The 24,327-nt window shown below is 47.2% G+C and overlaps 8 protein-coding genes across 8 annotated transcripts; 3 read left to right on the forward strand and 5 right to left on the reverse strand.

The window, feature by feature from the left end:
* Positions 1-168: 168 nt before the first annotated feature.
* On the reverse strand, positions 169-1,971 carry BP5553_00031 (uncharacterized protein; the record flags this gene model as incomplete). The annotated part of the gene is made up of 1 exon (XM_032008654.1): positions 169-1,971. One exon carries the CDS (start codon positions 1,969-1,971, stop codon positions 169-171), a length of 1,803 nt encoding a protein of 600 aa, XP_031872708.1.
* Positions 1,972-3,991: 2,020 nt separating this feature from the next.
* Positions 3,992-4,996, forward strand: BP5553_00032 (uncharacterized protein; the record flags this gene model as incomplete). The annotated part of the gene is made up of 2 exons (XM_032008655.1): positions 3,992-4,455; positions 4,576-4,996. The coding sequence occupies 2 exons, from the start codon at positions 3,992-3,994 to the stop codon at positions 4,994-4,996; spliced, it is 885 nt and encodes a 294-aa protein (XP_031872709.1).
* Positions 4,997-7,879: 2,883 nt separating this feature from the next.
* BP5553_00033 (Alpha-galactosidase) lies at positions 7,880-9,362 on the reverse strand (the record flags this gene model as incomplete). The annotated part of the gene is made up of 4 exons (XM_032008656.1): positions 7,880-8,931; positions 8,995-9,058; positions 9,122-9,216; positions 9,269-9,362. 4 exons carry the CDS (start codon positions 9,360-9,362, stop codon positions 7,880-7,882), a joined length of 1,305 nt encoding a protein of 434 aa, XP_031872710.1.
* A 949-nt stretch (positions 9,363-10,311) lies between these two features.
* On the reverse strand, positions 10,312-12,149 carry BP5553_00034 (MFS general substrate transporter; the record flags this gene model as incomplete). Its single annotated transcript, XM_032008657.1, has 6 exons — positions 10,312-11,231; positions 11,331-11,469; positions 11,519-11,588; positions 11,638-11,846; positions 11,916-11,960; positions 12,036-12,149. The coding sequence occupies 6 exons, from the start codon at positions 12,147-12,149 to the stop codon at positions 10,312-10,314; spliced, it is 1,497 nt and encodes a 498-aa protein (XP_031872711.1).
* A 1,861-nt stretch (positions 12,150-14,010) lies between these two features.
* Positions 14,011-16,409, forward strand: BP5553_00035 (FAD protein; the record flags this gene model as incomplete). Its single annotated transcript, XM_032008658.1, has 4 exons — positions 14,011-14,044; positions 14,100-14,872; positions 14,941-16,055; positions 16,115-16,409. The coding sequence occupies 4 exons, from the start codon at positions 14,011-14,013 to the stop codon at positions 16,407-16,409; spliced, it is 2,217 nt and encodes a 738-aa protein (XP_031872712.1).
* Positions 16,410-16,732: 323 nt separating this feature from the next.
* On the reverse strand, positions 16,733-18,368 carry BP5553_00036 (Uncharacterized protein; the record flags this gene model as incomplete). Its single annotated transcript, XM_032008659.1, has 6 exons — positions 16,733-17,016; positions 17,070-17,217; positions 17,279-17,421; positions 17,472-17,711; positions 17,798-18,099; positions 18,151-18,368. 6 exons carry the CDS (start codon positions 18,366-18,368, stop codon positions 16,733-16,735), a joined length of 1,335 nt encoding a protein of 444 aa, XP_031872713.1.
* Positions 18,369-20,802: 2,434 nt separating this feature from the next.
* BP5553_00037 (Uncharacterized protein) lies at positions 20,803-22,575 on the reverse strand (the record flags this gene model as incomplete). The annotated part of the gene is made up of 1 exon (XM_032008660.1): positions 20,803-22,575. One exon carries the CDS (start codon positions 22,573-22,575, stop codon positions 20,803-20,805), a length of 1,773 nt encoding a protein of 590 aa, XP_031872714.1.
* A 370-nt stretch (positions 22,576-22,945) lies between these two features.
* BP5553_00038 (uncharacterized protein) lies at positions 22,946-24,175 on the forward strand (the record flags this gene model as incomplete). Its single annotated transcript, XM_032008661.1, has 1 exon — positions 22,946-24,175. The coding sequence occupies one exon, from the start codon at positions 22,946-22,948 to the stop codon at positions 24,173-24,175; it is 1,230 nt and encodes a 409-aa protein (XP_031872715.1).
* Positions 24,176-24,327: the final 152 nt, after the last annotated feature.

Raw genomic sequence — 24,327 nt, forward strand, 5'->3', positions numbered from 1 at the left:
TTACATTCGGAGACTACAAGACGTGAGGCACGGAGTCCCCCATTTAGACACACCTGACAGAGGACGTATTGAATATGGAGATTGAATTGAGAAATTAATTACGTTCATACTTGTGGGGATTGATGATAAAGGCAAAGGACCCAGGCCAAACCCCCTTCACGCCATAGCCTAGATGTCCAACACGATCTCGTCCGCGTTTTGAATAACCCCGCCACGACCCAGTGCTACCTCGCTATCATCATATCCATCTAGTTCAATTTCATGACCACCCAGGCCCCGCTGCACCTCACGAGAATCAATAAATCCAGCCTTAGGAACGAACGGTCTTCTCATCGGCACGTCAAGCAACAACTCCTCGACCGGCCTTGCGCATGGGTCAGGCTCAGATTGAACTTCCATGTCCCGGTAGGGGCTCCAACTAGAGAGTACTGCCCTTGCATTTCCCGAAGCAAGGAGACTTGAGAACTCCAGATGCAAATTCTTTTCTTCGTCAAAATATGTTTCGAGAAGGCAATTGGCACGGTGGCGATTCCTGCCCGAGAAGCGATGCTGAAGGTCTGATACCGCCATGTTGTTCGGGAAGCTGCGAATGCAAAAGCAACGTGTTTGGTTGCGATTGAGCAAATTGTACTTGTTCGCAGAGGTAAGTGGATAGGTCGGCGTGTGGATGTGAGTAACATCTGCGGTGATTTTGTCATCATCATCGAAGGTAATCGGGTGGAGCGATGTGAAACGGGCATAGTCTTCGGCTGCAGTCTCATGGACAAACTCAATAATTGCGGTCGCGCTACCGGTAATAGAAGTCGTGTCGGCGAGGATGGCCGAAACAATCTGCCCCCCGCGGACCCGCATCAGTACGTCCCGGAGATGGATGCCCTTTGGCAAGTTACCGATGTGAACTGTCCGGATATAGTTGGAGTCTTCTTTGGTAGGCACATATGTAAGGCCATATTTGAAGATGTTGGGGCATCGAAGATCTTGGGGACCAACGGACTGGGTCTGATTAAACATAGACGATGCCTTCTCCTCGCTTGACTTCCAAATCCTAACGCCACCTGGTAAATTGTCGTCAGCATGGGCGTACCTGGACTGAGCAAGGTAACCCTGAGCAGGTATTTGGCGAGTGGAATCGTCTTCTGAATTGGCAGGACCTCCTCCCACTTCATAAGTTCTGCCCCGGTAGCTTCCATTTAGCTCAAAACCCGTCTTCAGAACAGTTGGAGTAGGCACATTTCGAAATTGTTGTATAGCACCTAAACTTGATTTATTGACTAGGGCTTCATATGTAACGCCCAGAAAGTCTTGGGGGCTGATGGCCTTGCTCAAGGGCGCATGTGCTGCATCCTTTGCCTTGGGGGATGGGGATGGAGTGTTTGGGATATCCTCATCCTCGGGTCCAAGTTCGTCATTCAACGATATGATGCCAATATTGGCCACACCAGCCGAGTAGTTAGCGGGCAACAAAGGCGAAGAAGGTGCAGCCAAGGAAAAGAAGACATTCTCAGAATGAGCTTCGGGAGTATGAGGCCCTAAACCTCCGGCAGGAATCGAAGTATTTGCTGGCTGTCCCTCATGTGACCGAACTCCAGCAGGTGCAAGTGGAATCAAGGCATTGACTTGACGGCTCTTCTTGATCTTCTCCTTATATGCCCTATTCTCCCTTCTCAAGTCTTCGATTTCTCTCTCCATTATCCTAACTTGTTCCCTCAGTGATGCTCCATTTTCTTCGCCGCACTCCTGCGTATATTCGTGGTTAATCTTCCTTCCTTCTCTATAGGTAGGGGAAATGGAGGTACCGACAGGGTGGCCAACAAATGCCTTAGCAACCAGAATCATGCTCCGCTCTGCCTCCGCCGCCTCTCTGGTCTTAATATTCAATTCATTCTCAAGCACTGCGGTGCGTATTCTGAGCCGGATGATCTGTTCTTGTAGATTGTCTCGTTCTTGGTGTGTTTGATTATGATAAGACATGTTGGAGGTGGGCCTTAGTTGGTTGTATAGAGTAAGTATCCTTCTGGAATGTTTGCTCGAAGTTGAACTCCGTGTTTATGTTCGCTGTATGATATGGACTTTGGACTCCTTGTTACTGTTGCCTTCGGCCAAGGACCCCAGGTCAACTTGACGTTTGTCTCTAGAGATGCCCCCGTTAAAAATGACATTAAAGGAACTTGTTGCGGTCTCACCTATGGTGGAGTTGAAAATCTTGAAGTTGCTCTCAAGGCGTACCCGGTGATGTTTTAGAATGCCCTTGAAGTAGGTACCCCAAGCGGTTTGTAGGTATATTATCGAATATGGTGTCAACCCCTCGTCCTCAGATCCAAGTCTACACTTGAAGGACTTTCTCTTGAATGTATGTTCTTGCTCTAGGATTTATTCTCAAAAGCGAAGGTCAATATTGTTGTTGTTGTTGGAAAGTAGAGGTATGAACACCCCAGGTAGGCACAGTTTAAATAGTTCTTCTGTGTGCGATCGCTTAACTGAGAGTGAATTATGTAGCAAAGACGATGGAAGACGAAGACGAAGACGAGGGAAGATAATGGAAGTGAAAGGTTCTAAGTAACAAATGAAGTTGGAATAGCCTTTGTGGGCAAAGGGTGAATATCAGAACTCAGGTCAAAGCGAAAATGGTGAGAGCTTTACTTTAGGAAGGAGCAGAGGAAGTCCATTCAATAATGACAGCTATAAACATTGGGTTTCATATGTGAAGGTAAAGGATGGGTTTTGCTCGACTGTGACACCGCCCAAGCATTGTTGGGGCAAAGGAGTAATAAAAGCAAGCAGGAGAAGAAACGGGAGAACGACATTCCCTATGGCGGAAAATGAACCACTACTATTAAATAACTACCTAGGTAGGTAAGGTCGAAATCACACAAATTCAGTATCAAAAAGCTGCTGTATCTGAGCTCGACGAACGGCATTCCAGGTCGGGGGTATCCAAGCACGGCATCGCCATAGGAAGCAATTCAGCCTCCAGGAAATTTTCAGGAGAAAGAAAGCATCTCCATGGCAATAAAATCATGGAGCTGGTAACGCATTTCGTTGTTTTATCTTTTAACGTAGAGATATTGCGAGCTTAAAAGTCTGGCAGTCGTCGAGGATTATTTGCTAATTTACTATTTGTCGTCATGCCGGTCATGCTCCTGAACAGGGATGCACCAGGGAGATGACGGTGGCTGACACAGCCCAAAATCTGCATTCCGGAGGTGCGTACAGAGTCGTACGTACATATTCCCGGATCAATTTCATCGTCAGCTGCCCCTTCTTCCACAACACACCTCGAACCTTCAATTCTTTCCGAGTCGCGTTTTGGAATTGATCCCGCCAGGTCTTGTCTCTTCTTCACGCGCATTCGCCCCACGCTCGTTACTGACTCTATACGGGTCACTTCTCTCGTTGCGCGCTTCTATCGGTGCGTTACTGTGGATTTGGAGGCACGTGAAGATTCGGCAAAGCAGAAGGACAGCCACAGAGCAGACTGTAGAAGAGGTGGAATCTTGCGGGCGAAGCAGAGCAGAAATCGACGGGAGAACGAGAAGGCGTGCGATCGATTATCTATGCGATTCCCGACCGCCACGGACGATCAATAGTGTCTCGTAGATGGACTGGGCGGATATGATCTGGTGAACTGAGAGAAGAACGTATCAGAGTCGAAACGGCATTATCCTGATCGCCATCGCTGTTCCCGGAAACCCCACCACCTTTACTGAGCGATTCGATCATTTCCCCAGAGACGATATATATAATTGAAACAGACGCTGACTCCGAAGCTCGATTCGATTAGTGCCGCATTGCGCCGTTCGTTCAAATCAAAACGAATCGAATCGCACGAGGACCCTCTGGTTGATTGGGAGACAGATAGAAGATACCTACACGTATGCTGCATCGGAAGACGATATTGAGATTGACCAACAAGGTGCCGAATACACGACCACATCCATTCCGTCGCATTTGGAAACAGAAACCGAAAAGCTTCCCAACATCGTCCTAAGCCATGTTTTCCAGAAAAATTTCCCTCCCTCTGCTACACCTCGCACTCCTCCCGTTCCTCACATATCTCTCACACGCCCAGCAAGTAGCAGACGGTGCCATCGTCCCCTTCAAATCCTCTCTCCCTGCCTGCGCGTCAAAATGCGGGCCCCTCTTCGATGTTCAAGGCGCATGCGCGCCACCCAACATACCCACAGCATCTTCATCTTGCTTCTGCGGCGATGCGCGACTCGCAGCATTTACCACTACGTCTGGCACAGAGGGTGTTAGTAGTGTTTGCGGGGCTACGAGCTGTACACAGGCGAGCGATTTACAATCGATTAAGACCTGGTATCAGAGTTTCTGCAAGAAAGACTCGGGCTCTGGCTCAGGCTCGGGAACCACGACGACAGCCACACCAGGCGCAACGAGCACGAGCTCTGGCAGTTCGACGGGGAAGTCGAGTATTGGGGAGGGAGGTAAAAGCTGGTATGTGTCTCCTTTCCTCCTATGATCCTCAACGTTCTCTTTTTATCTATCCCTCTCCGTGGACTTAATCCAGGTCAGATCACAGCAACGAGAGTTCCTCGCTAATGTGTCCTAAAACAGGATCTCAACTCATTATCAATGGGTAATCATGGTCGCCGTAATCTTCTTTGGCCTCATGGCGATATGGATTGGGGCCTGCATCTGGCGAAAACGCTATATCCGCAAGAAGGAAAGGGCATTCGAGATGCGCCCCCCTGCTGTCCCTTGGGGCCCAACCCAATCACCAGCTATGACACCCCCGTATGTCGATGGTACCGCGGATGCTAGTAGATCGAGTGTGAGATCGAGTATGAGACGTGGCGAGAAGTCACAGGGTGTTGGGGCTGAGGGCTATTATTCACCTTCTCCTTTGGGCCTTGGTGCCACTGATGGTGGGCACTATAAGGAGGCAACTGCGCAAGATTTGCCGCTTGCTACGCCTGCGGATGGGACAACGGAGAACAGGGGGAGTAGGGGATGGCTGAGAAAAAATCGGCCGTAGGACTGCAATACTAGCACTTCGATTTCCTGTCACTGCCGCGGCGGTTGGACTGCAATACTATGTTGTCACTTACCTGTCTTTTCCTCGGAACTATTTATTCATTGTTCTCGGATAGGAGGGCCAAAGTGGGGATAGCGGGCATGTAACCCCCGTGGCTAAGATGTCTTATCGCATCATATTTAATGTTGACTCTGAAAGGCGTTTTGTTTAGGAACAGGGGGGGGTTGTCTGAGTAATTTGATTTTATGGTAGCCCTGAGGGGCACTTGGGTATCCTCACAATAGATGAGCAAAAGCGAGCTCCAGCCCGAAAATTTCCTCTTTTTGAAGTTGTGAATGCATATAGAGTTTTTATTAAAGCCAACGATCGAGCTATGTAATGCCCAGAGCAAAAAAAGCTTTTAACTTTGTCCCAATGGGTAGACATCTCATATTCGTAGATTACTGCGTCCTCGTCTTCAAGACTCCCTTAGTTTGGAGTTTTACTGGCCCGTTTCCGTCACATGAATTGTCCCGACAATTATTTCGTCAGCACAGTGAAATACCTACTGACACACTGTAGCTTGCCTTCCTCGGTCACAACACCGAACGGAAGGTCGATAACGATGCTCTAATCTGCGTTGCTAGCTGGTATTCCAGGCTAGAGATACCTTCGTCTACTGTTATCAATCTAGTAGTTAGCCGGATGGTGATGGTACCCACGATCCCACATATACTTCAGATGTGCCATGTACATTTCTCGGCCCACGACGCAACCCTTGGGAAAGCTGCAAATGCATCTACAAATTGCTCGCGGGGTGTAGCTTTTGGAGGACTACAAAAGCTGCAACCTCCTCGAGCTAATGCTTGAAGATTAGGAAAATCTGGAAAGCTATTTTAGTGGTCAAACTCGAGCTCAAGGGACTCGCCTTTGTAATCAAGCACGACTTGGCCGTCGTCCAAAGTTGTCTCTTGCTGGCCATGTAGTTGGTCGTTCGAAGCTATAACTTTGCATTTCTCGCAAAAGAAAGCATAGCTATCGCTACGAGGCAGGTTCTTAGACACTTCGTGTTGTGGGCTTGATAATATTCTAGATAGTAGCACTAGGAAGGACTTAGTAGCGTGAGAAACGTTAGACGTTATCAACTTTGATACTATGTTGCTCAGTCCCCTCGTTAAAAGTTGACGATATCTGATAGGATACATCACAAAGGAAGCAGTTCAACGTAAGCCATGCCTAAGCAAAGCCGGCGGTGCGCCACGTAAGCTTACGCCCTGTAGAAAACGGTTTCGGCGCGGAGCGCCAAGCAAGCCTCCGGGATAATATCGGCAATTGTGGCGCCAGCCTCGTCCTTCTGGAAGCCTATAAATCGAAATAAGCAATTTCACTTTCAGAGACAGGCGACTGGGTAGTAGGCTATACCGGTTTAACGACCACCATAGTAATGGTACCAAGGAGGAACCTGGATGATCTGCTGGAGATAACATAGATGGTTGGGACTACTCGAAAAATTTATGTTTCTCGGTACCGCTACTATAGCGGTATTTCTTTTGCTATTTTTGATTTATTTTTGATTTACGTTATTGCTTCTTTTCAAACCTGGTATAAACAACTCTCTGCTTAATAGCGAGAATAAACTTAACAGTGGGGCTTCCTATTCAAAGCCTCGCCGATTAGATATCAGGACGCCCTTAGTGAATGAATTACATCGTACTGTTCACCTGTACGTCAACTAAATTTGACGCTCACTGCAGTACGCTTAATATAAATTATTTGGAATTGAGGCGTCAGACGTAGGAGAGGGGGTTTTGATATCTGCATGGGATATGTCCGGATAAGCTTCCGCTGCAACAGGAGTAACCCAGTACTTGCACAGGCTAAACATATACCGGAAAACGGAATTACTCCTCCCGCTCTTGTTTCTTTATAATAAATAACTCTACAACTTATCAACGCTCAAACACTTGCTTTTTAAATATACTCCGTCACCTCAATCAAAGTAGCCGTTCTTTGGTCTGATATTCGATTTGTATTATAGTTTCTCAATTCCTCACAATGAAACAGATACTCGCTTCCGTCATCCTTTCTGTAGGACTCTTCATAAAGAGCACCGCTGCTTCGCTGAATTGCACGGTTGTTGGAGATAATCTTAACTACTACAAATGCCCAAACGCAACATGCCCCGTACAGGGTACCTGGAAGATAGGAGACATAGCGTGGATTTGGTGCGCAGTTGATGATATGTATGCTCCTGAGTACGTATAACCTTTACTGCACCCCAAAGGTTTCCACTTATTCAAATCAACTTCCTCGAAAATAAAATTGGAAAGCACGACGGACTAATTCTGATAGCCGATGGATGTTTCTGGAAAACAATTTTTACGCCTCGGGTTTGGCCGGGCGTTACTCCAACTGCACTTATTTTGACAAGGATTGGCCCACCACAGATAGTAAGTGCCTTTTGTTAAAGATAGATATTAGCTAACTTTTTGGGTGAAGCATTGCCATATTGCAGGAATGCCACGTTTGTCCCAAAGCCGCCACCAGGTCCTTGCGTTTGTTAAGCGTCGTCTTTTGAGTCGTTTAAGGAATGAAGGAACTGAGGAGAGAAGTGGAATAAGCACACGGATCAGAGGTATAAATTTAAGAAGTTTTTGGATTTTGTAAATCAGGTGAACGATTGCCTTTCCTGCAAATTGCTGCTCTTAGAATATTTACAAAATATGGCTATCTCTGAAAGTCGATTTCCTGGTCCTCACGTGACCAACTCCCCTTTTCCCCGACCGACGAGCGTAGAAAAGGGGCCCATCCGGGATACCGAATGCTTTTTTAAAATATGATAAGAGCTTTGTCAAGTCATGACTAGAGGTAATAATCCGAGTAGTCTTCGAAGGTGACTAACTCTTAATTACTATAGTACGTCCCGTTTGGATAGCTGCACTGCCAATATCCCGCACAGTACGGCTCATAGTTCTCGGGCTCGGGACCGGCATCATTTAACAAAAGTGCTGCGACACCATGGGGTGGAAGAGTAACAGTCATGTTCCGTAATGCGGTGCCGTTTTCGGTATGTGACCACATGTCGTAGACGGAGTAGACGCGGCCTGCACGGATGGCCCAACTTTCAGTGAGATTGAAGAACATGTTTTGCGGTTCATCCAGTGTGTTGAGGAGCATGAAAACAACGCCGTACGATGAGTTGCCTGTCCAGTACGCTGCTGGGTGGACGGGATCGAACGTCCAGTCCTCGTTAGCTCCCCAGCGGAACGGTACGATAGCCTCTCCAACATTCGGATCCTGGCTGATTTTTAAGATATCTTTGTTGCCTAGGATCTCAAATGTGTCGGAAATTGTGTTAGCAAGATCGGTACCAATAAGCAGCGGTGACTTGAGGAAAGCCCACGCCGTGAAGTGGCTTTTCGCCTCGTCGAAGGTTAGGTTTCCAGGAGGTGTTCCAGTGCCAGTGTTTCCCACCTCCAGCATGTCAAAGTCGTTGTGGGCGTAAAAGTCCGAGCTTGATGATATGAAACTCGCCGAGTTAATGATACTGGCCAGCGCCGACCATACCGGTCGTATATCCCCTCCTACACGCCAGGACTGTCCCAGCCGTCGAGCCCACACCCATGGTTGTTGCCACCCCCACTCACAGAGCGCAAGTTGAAATGGGGTTGAGCCTGGTTGTTGTGCGTGGGATTCTATGGCATCTGCCATCCGCACATAGCGTCCGTAGACATTTTCCTGCGTGACTTGGTCAAAGGGAATGTAGCAATTGTCGTACTTTAGGTAGGAGAAACCCCAGTCGGAAAATGTCTCAAGATCTTGCACCTCGTGTCCGTACGAGCCGGGGAATCCAGCGCAGGTCTCATATCCTGCGTCGCTATAGATCCCCGCGTTAAATCCTAAAGCCTTTAGGGACTTTGTAAAGCTCTTCATGCCATCTGGGAACTTTTCCGGGTCTGACAGTGAGAGTTAATCAGGTGAGGTTCAAGAGAGTCAAGTGTGCAATTGCGCAAACTAACCTGCTACAATAGATCCACCATCACCTCGCTTCCTCAAGCTATAGCAGTCGTCAAGCATGAAAGTCTAGAAAATCCGGGGGGTTAGTCAAGATAATATAAAACGTTGGTCAGAGTCCTGGAGACTTACGTCGTATCCTGCCTTAAGTAGTCCGCCGTCAACGATCGCTTGAGCTTGAGCCAGCAAGACTGTGGCATTGTAGTCACACTGGTACACATTCCACGCTGTTTAAACATGTTATTAAAAGTAAATCCATTAAAAGTAGCAGAGCCATACTATTGTAGCCTAACTTGGGAAGTTTGCCAATGCCATTGTTTAGACTAGTCACCCCGACCACGAAGGCGAGGTAGAAAATCACTGACGCCAACATCTTTTAGGGAGTAAGAAACCTTGAGAATCAGTAGCCCATTAAGATATTTTGCGAGGTGACTTTAGACAGTGGTATGCTAAGCGGGATGATGCTCTGTAAATGACACAGGACTCATAGATTTAAGTAAAAGCAGAGCTGCAATCCTCCCATCTTTAAACATTAAAGATTCGCCTTTTGATTGCTACTAGATACATAGTTAACGAAAAATGCAACTGACGTATGAACAAATCGGCCTTTCTGGTTCCGTCGTCTCTATGTAGGTTAGCTAAATGCAGGTACTATATCATAAGTTGCCTCCCCGCGCTCGTGGGAGAACTTTGATTCGAAGCGCGCGAATCGGGCCAACTCCAGGACGCTGCCGCGCATCGAGGCTCTCTGCTACTCGAGATTATATATATGACTAACCTTGATGCTTGAAGCCGACAAAAGAAGGCCCGACGATCCTACGAGGTTGGTAGTACGATACACAACAATGCCCCGCCTAAGTTGCGGGGTTTTCGGACCCCCGGGAGCAAGTTCTTCCGCTGCTTTATATCTGCTTTACCTGTTTACCAAAACGGTGATAAATACGTCTTGAGTTGCAGAGATTGCTTAAGCCAGATATTAGTAGTGTAGAATCAAAATCTAATAGATCCTACCTAATTACGGTAGGTAGCTAGTATCGCGAATACCCCAATTTCGGTCGAGTGTAGAGGATGTGGCTGGAAGCAATTCCTATACAAAATATAATAGCAGAGGACGAAGGCTGCTACGGAGTTGCGACTAACTTTTTGCGATGGCTGGATATTTGAATGTTCCACGAATTTTGACACTTTCTGGGAATTATGGCCTTAGGACTGTCTAGCCACAGGCAAACGATCTAGTCTTATGAATACGTGATGGGTATTGTCAACCTCCAGTGCTCAGTCGCACCACATAATGCCCCATGCAGAAAGGTGGACGAGATACCTCAAAGGGTATAAATGAAATCCGGCCTCTGATCACCAAGATGCTTCTCAACCTCTTGCTCAGTCATGCCATCTACCCAATGATCTCTCTTGCCAGCGCGCCGCAAACGATTTTCTCGTCTCAAAAGCAGATGGAGCGTAATACTTCCACCCAGCAGGCAGACAATCATATACGCCATAACAACCGCGTGCCCAACGATGTACTTGGGAGACTGGTAATAGATATTGCTGCTGACAATACCATTCAGATTTCCCCAGCCAATAACGAATCCCAACACCACTCCTCTCTTATAAACTCCTTCAATATTGTTGCTTATCCAGGATATCGTGTTCGCGATGCAGGGGTAAATGCCTAATGCTCCGAGAAAAGTCCCAGCATACTTAATCCCGGGCTGTTGGCTACCAAGAAGCATGGCAAACCCGGCGATTCCTATGAGAGAAACACAGATATTGCAGAGACCCCGCTTTCCAGTTCGATCAGCGATAAATCCAATGGCGATTGTAAAGACAGCGGCGACTGCATATGGCGGGACGGTTAGAAGCTGCGCGGTAGTAGGATCGGACGAATAGCCGAGTTCTTTGACGATGCTCGGAAGGAAGAGGGAGAATGCATATAGAGGCATGTCGGTACCCATATAAATAATCATTCCGAGCCACATCTTGTAGTCCTTCATGGCCATCCAAACATATTTCATGCTGAATTCTTCATGTTCGGCGGATGCTTGCTTGTCTACCTTCAGCCGCCGGACAACTCGTGCCCGATCTTGTTCCGAGAGAAACGTTGCTTCGTCGGGGAAATCGTGCACAAACCAAATTGACAGGAAGCCGAACACCACGGTGACAAGTCCTTCCAGAATGAAGATCCATGCCCAGCCTGGTCTACCGCCAATACCAGACATTTTGGCGATTGCAGCGGCGAGTACTAGATGAGCATGGCATTAGCATGTATTTTTGGTCGTGCGGTCGTTATTCATTGGTGGACATCAACAATAAACAGTTTACGGAACTGGGGAGATCATACATCCACCAAAGGAACCAGATACCGCCGCAGCGGAGAAAAAGATGGCGGCTCGTACGCCAAATTCCGAGCGCTTGTACCAGCAAGAAAGGTAATAGTTAATTCCCGGGAAGAGACCAGCCTCTGCAAGTCCCAAGAACCACTACATCAATATTAGTGAATATCCAATCGGAAAGGGAAGAGAGACGTACACGGGCAGCCATCAGACCCGACCAATTATTACAAAATCCCATAAATGTCATGCAGAGACCCCATGCTACCCTTTTGGCCAATCAGCTGTGAGCTAAACTAATAAATGGGGATAAATTACATGATCGCAGGAATGAAGATAGAGGGCCGGAACTTCTTCATCATGACGTTGGTAAGGGGTTCAAAGACCGAATATGAGACGAAGAAGATAGAGAGGGAAGCATTGTATTTCCCGGTCGACATGTTATGGAGGTCGTCCTGCAAGTGATCGATTTTGGCATTTCCAATATTGGTTCGGTCGAGGAAGGCCAAGAGGTAGAGGAGACAGAGCTATTATTAAGTTAGCGGCTTGCGCAGGTAAAAGGTAAAGGAACAATTCAAGAAAATAAGCGCCCATACCCAGGGAATCAAGGTTAAATCGAGCTTCCATAAGAGCTTTCGGTCCTAGATTTGGAGTGTTAGTTACATATATGTTGGAGAGGTGCCAAAGTCGACCCAATGGCTGATTGTTTTGCTTACGATCGCGGCCCTCTCCTCCTCGCTCAAGTGCGCATCGGGGTCAGGAGGAAGACCGTGGATTTCGGAGTGTGAGACAGCACGCTCCTTGCTAACATCATCTTGCGAATCCATCATTTTGTCGTTGGCGCAGTCAAAAATTAGGCGGGAGGAAATTTCTTATACCTGTGGCCTGTGACGAAAGATCTATAGAGTGCATGTGTGTATGACGGGGTTCGCTTTAAAGGAATTTATAATTGCTTGCTATCTATCAATCGCGGGGAGAGATCGAACTTTGATCTGCGGGGAAGCAAGCATCCGTGAGAAAGAAACTGGGGCGCAATGAAGTGTTGCAACTCCAATGTAGTGCAGATCGGCAGTTAGTGTGCGGTGGTAACTTGAACTTGGTAAGCACGCTGGGGCAATTCCCTGAAAGGAAGGAGATAATACTGTAGTGGTGTTTTGGGAACGTGGGGAAACAGACCATATCATATCCTTCATATCAGTACCGGCCGTATGAATATTCACTTCGCCGCCTCCTTCTGCCCGCCATTAGGGTTCATGCTCAGCTCATTATAATTACCCGGGCAGTTGCAGCTATACATTAGCAAGAACTCCTACGCAGGGTCGATTAAAACGCATCTAGAGTCTAGACGGTACAGGAGAGGTACATAAAAATGGAGATAAGGAAGGCCACATAGCGTTATGCATTACGCCTTCTAGGCGCGCAATTTACTACCTGATACTCCATATGTTGAGGTTGTTCCTCATTATAACGGTACTTCCTCCTGGTAGGTTATTATTGCCAATAATCGGCTTTCTGCCGACTAACATTGATACCGTGACATAATGTTAGCCCGGTGATTTCCGGATAAGGCAAGCCGGTGGCGGTGTTGAGGTGTGGATTCTGGAATACAGTGCGGGATGTCCCCACCAGCAGTCCCAGAAGTAGAGCAGATCATGATATTGAAAAGTCGAAAATCGCGGGGTTGAACAGGCCCCAACCAAGTACCATGCCGAGGTTGTACTCAAGATGCACGTTCCAATCACAGCCAACTGGTCGCTCAATTAACAATTCCAGAGTGTTTGATACAGCTCGAATTAGAGCCGCATTCGTATAGGATGGTAGTTGCACCATACGATAGGATAGAAGAGTGCTGAAAGAGCGCTTTGATCAGGATACTGCGTGTTATTGTTCTTGCTGTTGTTCTTGTTGTAATCATGATTCATGATTGCGAAGTACAACGTTGCACCTGGCTGGTGAGATCTTAGAGGGCTTTTATCCTTGTAACCCCTATTAATCAAGAGGAGTGGCACGACGTATGAAGTACAGTACGTTAATAAGACCAAGCCCAAGCCCGCTATTGGCGGTCGGGAGTAGCCGACCAGGCTTGTTTGCTCTTGGCTTCCACTGTTTCGTGCACAAACTTCTTCTTTCCGGTGTCGGACGGACGGACGGCTAATGTTTCAACTAGCACCACAGAAATAATCGTGCCCCAAAAGACTCTCCCTCAACAAAATGATTAGCGGAACAACATATGTCAGGTTCTTCTCTTTATTACAGCCGTATATATGGCAATCAACAAACTAATAGAACATTTGACCGACTTAAAAGCAATGCTAATTGATTGCAAAAATCACAGCCACGTGGTTAGACACAGGTGTGGCTAGAGTATAATATGCCGTTCTCCCATAGACTCACCTCTCGGCGATAACGTTTGGTGCAGCTCACGATGAAGCACCTCATACACAATAATACCACAGCTTGAGCCTGTTGCTTATAAACTGATGCGCGTGGCGGCCCCAGGAGATCCTTAGAGTTGGACTCGAATATTGGACTTTACCAGCGTTTTGAAGTTAGTTTTTTTCTCACCCGTCCATAATAATGCCTTCCTCAACAATATCCCGGTTGGTTTGACGGTCGGTCAACACCTTTTTCGGACCCGCCATTGGGATCTTCTCAAGGCCAAAATCCATCCGTATACATAGTTCTGCTGCGATGGCGGCCAGGCCGAAGACTGTGTGTGTCATTGGTAAACCCCCCTTGTATTGCAGTGCCTATTGTCACCCAACTGATCCTGAAGACAGGCGCCGGACCGTCTGGACTGGTGGCCGCGAAAACACTCGTCCATGACCATCCCAAAGATACATTCCACGTGACGGTCTTTGAGGCATTGGATCGAATAGGAGGGCTATGGCCGGTATCAGAAAATGGCAATGGCATGATCAACCCGGACATGTGCACGAACCAGAGCCGACACACCATGAGCTTCAGTGGTTTGGCCTGGCCAGCGGATGCTCACTCCTTTCCAAAAGCTTGGCAAGTAGGCCAATATCTGGAACGATACATCGAGAAGTACCCCGGCTATGAAATCCGGAAAAATTGTCGCGTTGTCAAGGCCCGTTTGCATAACGGCAAATGGGAAATCAATACTCGGAAACAATCCAATTCAAAGTCAAACATCGAAGGGGCAGATGAAATCCACGAGTTTGATCACGTGATCATCTCCTCTGGCTTTTTTGGCACAGCTAAAATTCCTAAGATTCTTGAGGGTATTCCAGCTCCTATATTCCATAGTTCTCAGGTCAGAGATGTAAAGGGTCTCCTCACGGATAACGGTAAAAGGGCACTCCCTGCTGGTCGAAATATTGTAGTCGTTGGAGGGCAAATGTCTGGTGTCGAGATTGGGGCATCGATTGCCTTCCAGTTATCCTCCGCCGAGAACTTGCCTGGAGAATCTGATATTCCAAATGCAGCTGAATATGTAATAACGCATGTTGTGCAACGCCCGGTTTGGGTCATGCCATTGTTCTTTCCGAAGAACCCCATTCTCGAAAACCCTAATAGCCAAGGTGAAAAGGTATGTATGGCATGATTTATTACTGTCATGGCTTCTATTTTTCCGATGGATGCTAATTGATATTCCAGGCATCTAATCCTTCTCCATATTTCTTGCCTGTAGATCTCGTTACCTACAACATTGGATGGCGACCACCAGGACCACTGCAAAATAGCTCGGGCCACATCTCATCGGAAGCAGCGAAGATTACCCATGGCTTCATGAATACATATATTGGGACGGATCAAAGTGATTTAGGAACTCCTCATCTAGAAATGCAGGGAGATGTCCGCTCTGATACGCCATGGCTTTCTGTCAGCGATGGCTATTGCGAATATGTTCGTTCTGGCAAAATTCGGACTGTACAAGGTAAAGTTGTTCGTGGTCAGGGATCTGACGGTGATGTTATCGTTCTACAGAATGATGGTATTGAATCCTCGATTGAAGGAGTTGCCGCTGTCGTTTTTGCAACGGGGTATGAAGCTTGCCCGTCCCTGGACTTCCTCCCAGAGGATATTCTGGAGACTCTGCAATTCGAACCGACGAGTGATGCATTCCCACTAGCCCTAAACGTCCATTCCACAATCAACAAAGAAATACCGTCTCTCGGCTTTGTTGGGTTCTACCGCAGTCCCTACTGGGGCATAATGGAAATGCAAGCGCGCTATCTCGGGAGACTCTGGAGCGGCGATAGCAAGGCAGCCAAAGCTATGAATGAAGACACTACTTTAGAATCAATGGTCAAACTTCGGAATGATCCTCTCTGCGCACAGTTCCCTATGGGCGATTATGCCTACCTGATGGAGTCATTCAGCGATATCCTTGACATCAAACGCGCAGAGCCTGAAGGTTCAACGGGACGAACAGGACTTGTCCTGCCACACCGCTATCTACCCAATACAGCCAGCGAAACAGAACGCGAAGAAGCATCAACAGCTCTTAGAATAGTCGATCAAGCAATCGAAGATTCTACAGAACGCGCCAAATTCGTTGCAAAAGCAGCTTTTAGAGCCATGCAGGGTGATTGGAAACTTGAGCGTACAATAGCAAGTCGCATAGACTCCTACCCCTCTGGTACTCTATCCGGAAACGCATACTTCAAGCCCCGGCTCCCGACGGAAAGGGGGTATGATTTGGAATACTTGTATCTTGAGAGTGGCGAATTTAACGCAACAAACGGATTCAAATTCCAGGCAAAACGGAGGTAAATGCCCGCATATAGTCTAGTCATTCCCATTTTTGGCCAAAGCTAAAGCGAAATAGTTACGCACACCGTTACAATTCAGCCACTGATACCCTCAGTGTCTGGTTTACCAAACCAGACCATAAAACCGTCGATTACCTCTTCCACGAACTCGAATTCGTCCCTCCTCCCGCGCAACCCCGCCAAGCCAACCAACCCTGGAATGCAAAATCATCACATCTCTGTATACAGGATCTGTATGATGTGGCGTATAAGTTCTATTTCCAGGGTGCCCAACTGAGGGAGTGGTCTCTTGAGTACAGCGTTAAAGGACCCGCGAAAGATTATAGTATTAGGAGTGTGTATAGGAGGTAAAATGGGTTTACCAGGGGGTGGAAGATGTTTAGTATGATGAAGGAGGTTAAAATATGCTGCCAGCTGAGGTTTGCGGATTCCAGGTCTGATCTGGCTGAAACTAGGTGGCTTTAGATCGTTTTGTAAGGAGATTGTTCCGCTCGCACCTTATTATTCATGTCACAAAACTCTCGGCATAGATTTTTGGGATGCGTTTCTTCTTGGGTCAGCTAGAATGGCAAAAGGAATAAGTCCACGCATATAGAAATCTCCAGCGAACGACTGCAGGGGGGTCACCTTTGGCAAGGATTCCAATCTCAATCCTCAGCTGCTGGATTCCAATCTCAATCCTTAGCTACTGGGTCTGCTGATGGATCTGCGAGGTCTGCCAAGGGCAGTGGAGAGGATTTAGGATCTCCACGATCTAACTCAGCGAACCATGAGTGGCATAGCAGGCCATTTATCTTCGGTCTCTCCTCCGGGTCGATCTTTAGCATCATCCGCAACAAATCAATAAGCTGATCTGTATCTTGCTCCAAACCTGAACGTGGAGATACCTTTGCGAGGTAATTATTCCGTCTGGCACGTCGTTCAGTCCAGGAAGCTTCGAGATCTATTGTGGACAATACTAGACAGACGTTAATTGGTATCTTGGGGATTAGAACAGCTGATAATACACACCACCCTGTTCCTTGCAGAATTTTTCCATATCCCAATACTGTTGCCAGGCAGGCGGTGGCAGCCCCGATAGCTGAAGTATGTTGTAAATAAGATAGTTCTCCCCAGCCATTCTACCAAGCATGTCCGTGCCAAAATTTAGCTCATAGAGCTATTCAAGATCAGTTTACCTGCCGCTTGGAAAGAAATGAGAAGTCTGGCAATCTACTTACAGTACAAGCAGCATGCCATATGTCCACGGAATGGTTCCAATCAGATCCAACCTCACCTTTAGAAAGCTCACAGTAAGTGACCTCAGGTGCACGGATATAACTTGGAGTATTGGGAGGTGGCCGCTCATCTTCTCGTCGAAATGCTTTACCTAGGTCAGCTTGATTGAATAACAGTAGGGTTGGAGAATCTTACAATTTCCGAAATCCATGATTTTGACACATGAGTCTTCCGTAATTATAGGCAAATCTTCTTCGGCGAAGTAATAGATCATATTGAAGGCTGACACCAGATATGCCGGGAGTGAATCAGTCTGGTGCATGGGGTTTCGAGCAATCACAGGAACATATTCAGGACAAGCGTTGTCCATTATATCTTGCTCCAAGCAATCATTCAACTGTGGCAAGCTAACTGCTATATTTCCCGAGTGAAGGTCTTGAACACGTTAGCAGCTGGTTGATGGGCTTGTGGCAGACCTGATAACCATCCTCCTCGTGGAATAAGGGGTGAGGAATTCTTACCGCCGTGTGCCACTCCTTGCTCGTGTAGATATGAGAGGCCTAACATGGTCTGAAATGAAATGTCTTTGGTTCTTGCTTGAAGGGTGGAGCTGTTTTTTACATCCGAAATGTTCATCACCACTTCGGTGACCAGGCACTCGTGGGTTCCGTTAGGACCTTGAATAGCAAAGTCGTCGAGAAGCCGGATGACATGGCCGCTGCCTGCGTGATCCTGTTTGTTGGCTCTTAGCCACCGGAGGATATTAGTCTCGTTATTTGTGCCGGTGGTGCATGAAACACTAATCTTGACGGCAACGAAACCACTGTACATCGATTAGCGACCAGTCGAGGACCCCAGGCAAGGCGCTACTCACTAATCGCCATGAGTATCACGCGCTAGCCATACTGTTGCAAAGGAACCATGGCCAAGTTTTTGAAGGACTCTGTATCTTGGTTCACGAGTGCCCGACTTCTTGGGTAAGACGTCGCCAAGATGGACCGGGTGGTAGCCTCCAGGTTTGTAGTTGGCGACGTCCTCGACGTTGCCCGTGATGCTATCAGTATCGTAGAAGAAGCTGCCGCTAGTAGCCATGACTGAACACAGAAGTGGTGCTCCAAGGAAGCGCCCTAAAGTTGGCAAATAAGTGCTACAAGCCGCTGTTGTTGCAAAGGCGTTTGATTATACTTTATACTCCGTACAAAGGAATGTCGCTGTAGGTGACATTTCCATTACAGGAAACGGCCGCCTGGCCGATCAGGCATGCTGCGCACACCGCACCAAAAAACTACCACCAAATTTGCTGCTCCTACTTCCTACTTCCTACTTCCTACTAAGGTACCTATTTGTTCCCGGTCCTGCTACAACCCGACACCTCAAGCCATTTGCACCTTCCCGTCGCCTGCTGGTCGGCAACACAACCACGGGAGCTGTCTGATTGACTAACTGTCTGTTGATCCGTTGGAGCTCGGAGTCTGGACTCTGTCTGGCCCGGTGGCTGAGCTAATAAGGGATTACGTAGCCTGTGATTGTCATGGTGGTGGAAATTTTGAGATTGCAGCAACAGCAAGAGAGCAGAGTCTGCTAGCATCGCTATTCCCGTGCCTAGCCTATCACCATAATCAGTCTTTGCTACTGTATTCTGTATAGGTATTGCTTCTTGCTACTACATTCTCTACATCTGACGTAAAATTCAGGGTCTTCGCTGTAGTGGTGCCGTGCTATTGCTGCTACTGTTCTTGCTGCTATTGATATTGCTATCAAGCCCCGGCCTAGAGACCTGCATACGGGTACTTCGTTATGTGTCTACCCGAGACCCCGCTCTAGGTGTCCCTCTGGTTGCTCCAACACTGTAGCTAATAACCCCTGAATCCCGTCTACAGTTGCTACTTTTTAATGGCAGTCACTCTAAGCTACCTATCTTAAGATAGGTAGCGGAAGCGGCCGGCACGGAATTGACACGTCCCTTAAGGGAGCTTACATGTTAGCAGCAAGGACTAACAATTTGTTAATATAATTTTGCATGTAGGTAATTCTTTGATGCAGTCAATTGCAAACGCTACTTCTACTTTAATATTGCAAACGCTGCACGCGCTTCAATAGTGCAACTGCAGCATCTACTTCGATGTTACAAACGCAGCTTCTACCACGATGTTGCAGAGGCAGCATCTACTACGCTATTGTAAACGCTGTTTCTACTCTAGTTTACAAACGCTGCATGTGCTTCAATAGTGCAAATCCAGCATCTACTTCGATGTTACAAACGCAGCTTCCACTTTGATAGTGCAAATGCTGCATCTATTACCATGCTACAAACGTAGCACCTACTTCGAGGATGTAAACGGGCAGGCAGATTCTCCAAACTTGAATAGCAGCATTGCTTTATATCCGTTTAAATCCTTTCAATATTACCTTATGGTGCCTCCAGTTTGTTACTTTTAACAACGCCTGCATAGTAACACTTACTTCATTCGAGCCTTCCTCCATTGCAATATCACCTTTGCCTTCACTTATAATCCTCAAGGTTTTAGTCCATCCTGATAACTTGCTATCTCACCTTTAACAAAGATTTAGGACAATGGAACGACAGGCAGCAGGTTCAACAAATCCGGGTGCCGTTGATGTCGTGTTTCTGTACGGGGCGCCCATCGAAGGCAAACTACCCGACGAATTGAACTTGATACAATGTTTTTTGGACGACTGGACCAACAGAAACAAGTTAACTACCCCCCATGGGATTGCAAAGTCAGCCGACTACTTACATGCTGTAGGATGTCAATGGCAGGACTACGAAGGCACTGGGTTCGCCTATTAGAGTAGCAATGGTAACGTTAGTAACTGACCATGGCTCCGATTATTATTGTACTCAGCTTACATATTAATTTAGTTCCGGCAATCATGCCTCGACCTTTACTCCGAGCGAGCTTGACCATGTTACTATCATGATTGCCTCTTCGGTGGGATGGGAACGTTGCCCAAGGGAGACACACACTTGCATCCATATATATCCGAATGTGGAGGACCCCGCGAATGGCTATGGGGGTTATTTGGTCCATAACAACAAGCGGAACCCGCTGACTCCCGTTATCAAGGAATATGTCGAGACTTCTCTGAATAGACGCTTCTAAGACAGTATAAATAGTAGATAATTGTCTTCTGCTGGGCTGTTTGCAAGGAGAACAACACTTCGAGTGGTGGAGAGACTGCGGCACTTTTGCGCAGTATGAGTTTCTTTTACTTCTCTATTCATAAAATCGAACAATTTTTGCCGTCTCGTGTTCAGTGTTCAACCTTGGTTCCCCACTTCTTGTCTTGAACAGCAGTTCAGCAGCTATCCAGATATCGCCAACAAAATCTTGTATTGTACTACCACGACCATGCAACAATCTCTTCTTCTGGTTGTAAGGTAGGTTGGACGGGATGTGTGGTGTGCATAAACAGTGCTCCAACTTTACTTCGTCGCGAAATGATATATGTGAATTGTCGTAAAACAAATGGAGCATATCAATATGAAATCACATCGATCATTTCACCTTCCAACTCCAACATCCACCTCGGCCGCACCAAAATGTTTTAAAAACCGACCCCAAACAGGCCTTCCCTTCTCACCGACAGCAATCGGCCATAAAACTCTCCCCGTACCATCTTCCCATCTAATAGGGCACTCTAATCCTCTAGCAATTATCTCAGGAGCAGCGCTCATATATCCTGGATCAACTGAATTTATTGCAACACGACGTTTAGTCCACGCTGGACCTGCTTCAGTTTCGGTTAACATGTTGAGTGCGGCTTTTGTGAGGTTCGTGTGAACGTGTTTTCCATTTTTAGATCGTGAGAGTGGAGAGGAGGATTCAAAAATGCCTTCGCGGGATGAGACATTGATGATATATGCGAGCGGTATAGCGGGCTTGTTAGGTACGCTGGTATGTGCGGTGACGGAGCCCATAAGTGGAAGTAGTTCCCGTATTAATATCAGAGGAACAAACGTGTTCACCGAGTGGGCAGATATGACGTCTTCATACGGAATCTGATGGAGAGATTGCATCCAAGAGGAGGTTTGAGGTGCATCATGAAATTCCAAGGACTTATTGCTATTCGGAAGACGGGTGGTGGTGTTGTCAAGTTCCTCGGCGCAGGTACTCGGGCGATGTACAGCATCTGTATTCCTACTCTGTTCCTCTTGGCTGGGGGCAAGCAATCTCGAACTCTGAACTCCACCTCTTATTCGTGGCTGGTAATTCGAATTATCCAGGAGAAGTTTCGAATCTGATCCAGATCCTTGAATGAGTAATTTATTTTCTCGCTGGAGAGCTTGCATTTCTTTTTCAACCGGATCGGTCAAAGTTTGAGCTGCACTATTGATCAGAATATCCAGTTTTGCAATATTATTGTCGGCCCAGTCTCTCAAAATATCCCTGACCATCTCGACTAAATAAAAAACATCGCTCGCGGTTCTAAAATCTGCACCTACGATCTTCAATGACTGGCTCCATACCATTGAGTCTTTCTCAGCTAGATATCGAACTTCGGCATCGCGTGGATAACGACTAGATACAATCACCCTAGCGCCACACCTAAGGAGACGAAGCGCAGTATGATAGCCTAGGTTGATTCGCCCTCCAGTAACTACCGCGGTCTTGCCGTCGAGCTGTAGGTTTTCGGGAAGAGAAAGATTGGATGATGCAAGGTTGAAGTTCCCGCATGCCTTGCACAGTGATGAATACTGATAATGTGGGTTAACAAGTATAAATTGGCAAATGTAACATTTCTTTGTCCGCCTAGAGACACCGATGGGTTGTCGGATTGGAAATTTTGGGATGTTGTCTGGTTGACCGGGGTAAGAGGCCTCCATATAGCTGTTCAAAGCTACAACAGTTTCTTCAAGGGATGTTGTAGCATTGATCTCAGGCTTGGTATCTCCTTTCATGTAGAACATGAGCACCTTCAACGTTGTTTCAATATCAGCTGTTGAAGGCCTGGTGAAATTCTCTTGTTCAGGGTCACTTGGCAACTTCTCCAGTCTAGATTGGTGACTCATCTGATCCAGATATCCTTTGATGCTCTGAACAATACTCGAATACTGGAGCATTTTGAGCGATCTCGAGTATTGTGCACTCTCAGGACGTAATTCGGATGCGATAGCTTCTGCCAGACTTGTGTTTGAGGGAGGAAGATAAAACGCAAGCAGACTTGGAAGCTTCTGCGCCCTACAGAGAGCTTCATCTCGTATAATCTGACTGGCAATAGATGCTGCATCCTGAGTCTCCAGATACTCTTTGCAGGCTGCTGCTGAATCCAGCATATTGTCCCTTCAACTACAACGTAATGAATTGCTGAAGATGACTTTGGTATCTTGTGTCGAATTTGGCTTTTGTACGGAGTTCTTGGCCCGGATGTTCAGAACCTGGAGCGATAATTTTGGTCCGCGTGAAGATCGAGTCGTTGGTTTTGCGCCAAGCTTCACACTCCAGTCCGGGCTTGTCCTGATTGCTGATCCTGAGTCCCGACTGCTGACTCCTGAGTCACCAGCAAGCTTTCTCCAAAACCCCATAGACTTCGTTCCTTCCTACGCGCCGTATATATCATCTTGTGATAATTAACGCCGCCGCTCTGCAATATCTAAACAGGGCAAAAAAACACTTTCTCCAATCCGAGGGAGCAGATATTTCAGCATGGAAAAGACCGCTTTGCAACCGCTGCCAGCCCCCTTCTGTAACCTCTCGATGCTACCCCGTGTGGAAGTCCGGAAGGTTATCAGCGATCTGAGTCTCCTCCAAGTCCTCCAAACCGTCTCCTACAACAACGAGTACCTCAATGATTGTATTTTCACCCAAGCCGCATATCAACGGATTTTCCCATCGAAAACAGATCCATGGAATCTCGTCGAGCTTTTCAATCTCCACCAGGAGATTTGTAAATTCAGGAGCAAGGCTCTCACAGGCCCAAATTCGCCCAGCCGCAGTTCGGCCCTGTCGTGTACATTAGGAACGACATCCCAAGTCAAACCTGAAGATGTGCGAAACCACCTCGTACGCCAAATAAAAGCCACCGTGCATCTAAACCCGTTTGAGAGAGATGTTCTACTCGCACATACTCCTAGTCCATACCGGATAATACGCCTAGGCGACCCACTCGAAGATTTGGTCGCGCGTTGGGTATGGATCAAGAAAGCAATCACCAATATGAACAAGGCCAAAGAACGGCAGTTAAACACGGTGGCTGACCTCATATCTGAGTATCCTGGAATGGTTATGTTGAAAAGCCGGTTAGATCCTTCGCAGACTAGTCCCCGGCCTAGCACCGCCCATATGTCAACCAGATTCAAGATAAACGCCAAACGCGCCGCGAAAAATACAAGGTATCCACGCATGCGTCCCCATAAATGCTTCCGCGGGGTTGACTTTATCGAGCTGATCCCATATGATCGGTATTTGTTGCTATTCTTGGAGACGTTAGAAAAGTATCCACCAGAGAGTCCTGATTTGGATATCTCTGGCCGGCTCCAGAAAATCGCGTTGAAAGAGGACGGGGACAAGGCCCAACCATTTCAGTATCCAGAAGATATTTCTGCTAACTTGGAAGTGGTTATGAATGGCTTGATGTATGTTTATACCGGCTCGCCATTGCTGGTTGTCCCTCGAATTCAGTGGCCAGAGAATGAAGCCTTGGAATCATCAGGGAGAAACCAGAGCCCTGTATTCTTAATTGATGCCGGATGCCACTCTCAAAATATCCCCGTGGGAATACATCGATGTGTTGCCAGAAGATTCAAACCATATGATGACCGTGAATATGATTGGCTGAAGGCGTTTCTGAAAGTGGTAACATGGATGGAGGAGAACTTGGGTATCTCTGGTGAGAAGGGAACAGACGTGCAACCAAGTTCACCACGTCAGGTGTAGGTACTCCAGTACCGATACTTGTAGCTACAGGGCGAAAATATATTGTACCGTGAACAATATGGCGGAGAAAACTACCTCTTCTCGTGACAGAACAGACCCGAAAAGCGATGACCTTGGAAAATAAACAGTCAAAAGTATAGCGTTTCTGAGAG

The sequence above is a fragment of the Venustampulla echinocandica genome, assembly GCF_003357145.1.
Source record: "Venustampulla echinocandica strain BP 5553 chromosome Unknown scaffold_0, whole genome shotgun sequence".
Lineage (NCBI taxonomy): Eukaryota > Fungi > Ascomycota > Leotiomycetes > Helotiales > Pleuroascaceae > Venustampulla > Venustampulla echinocandica.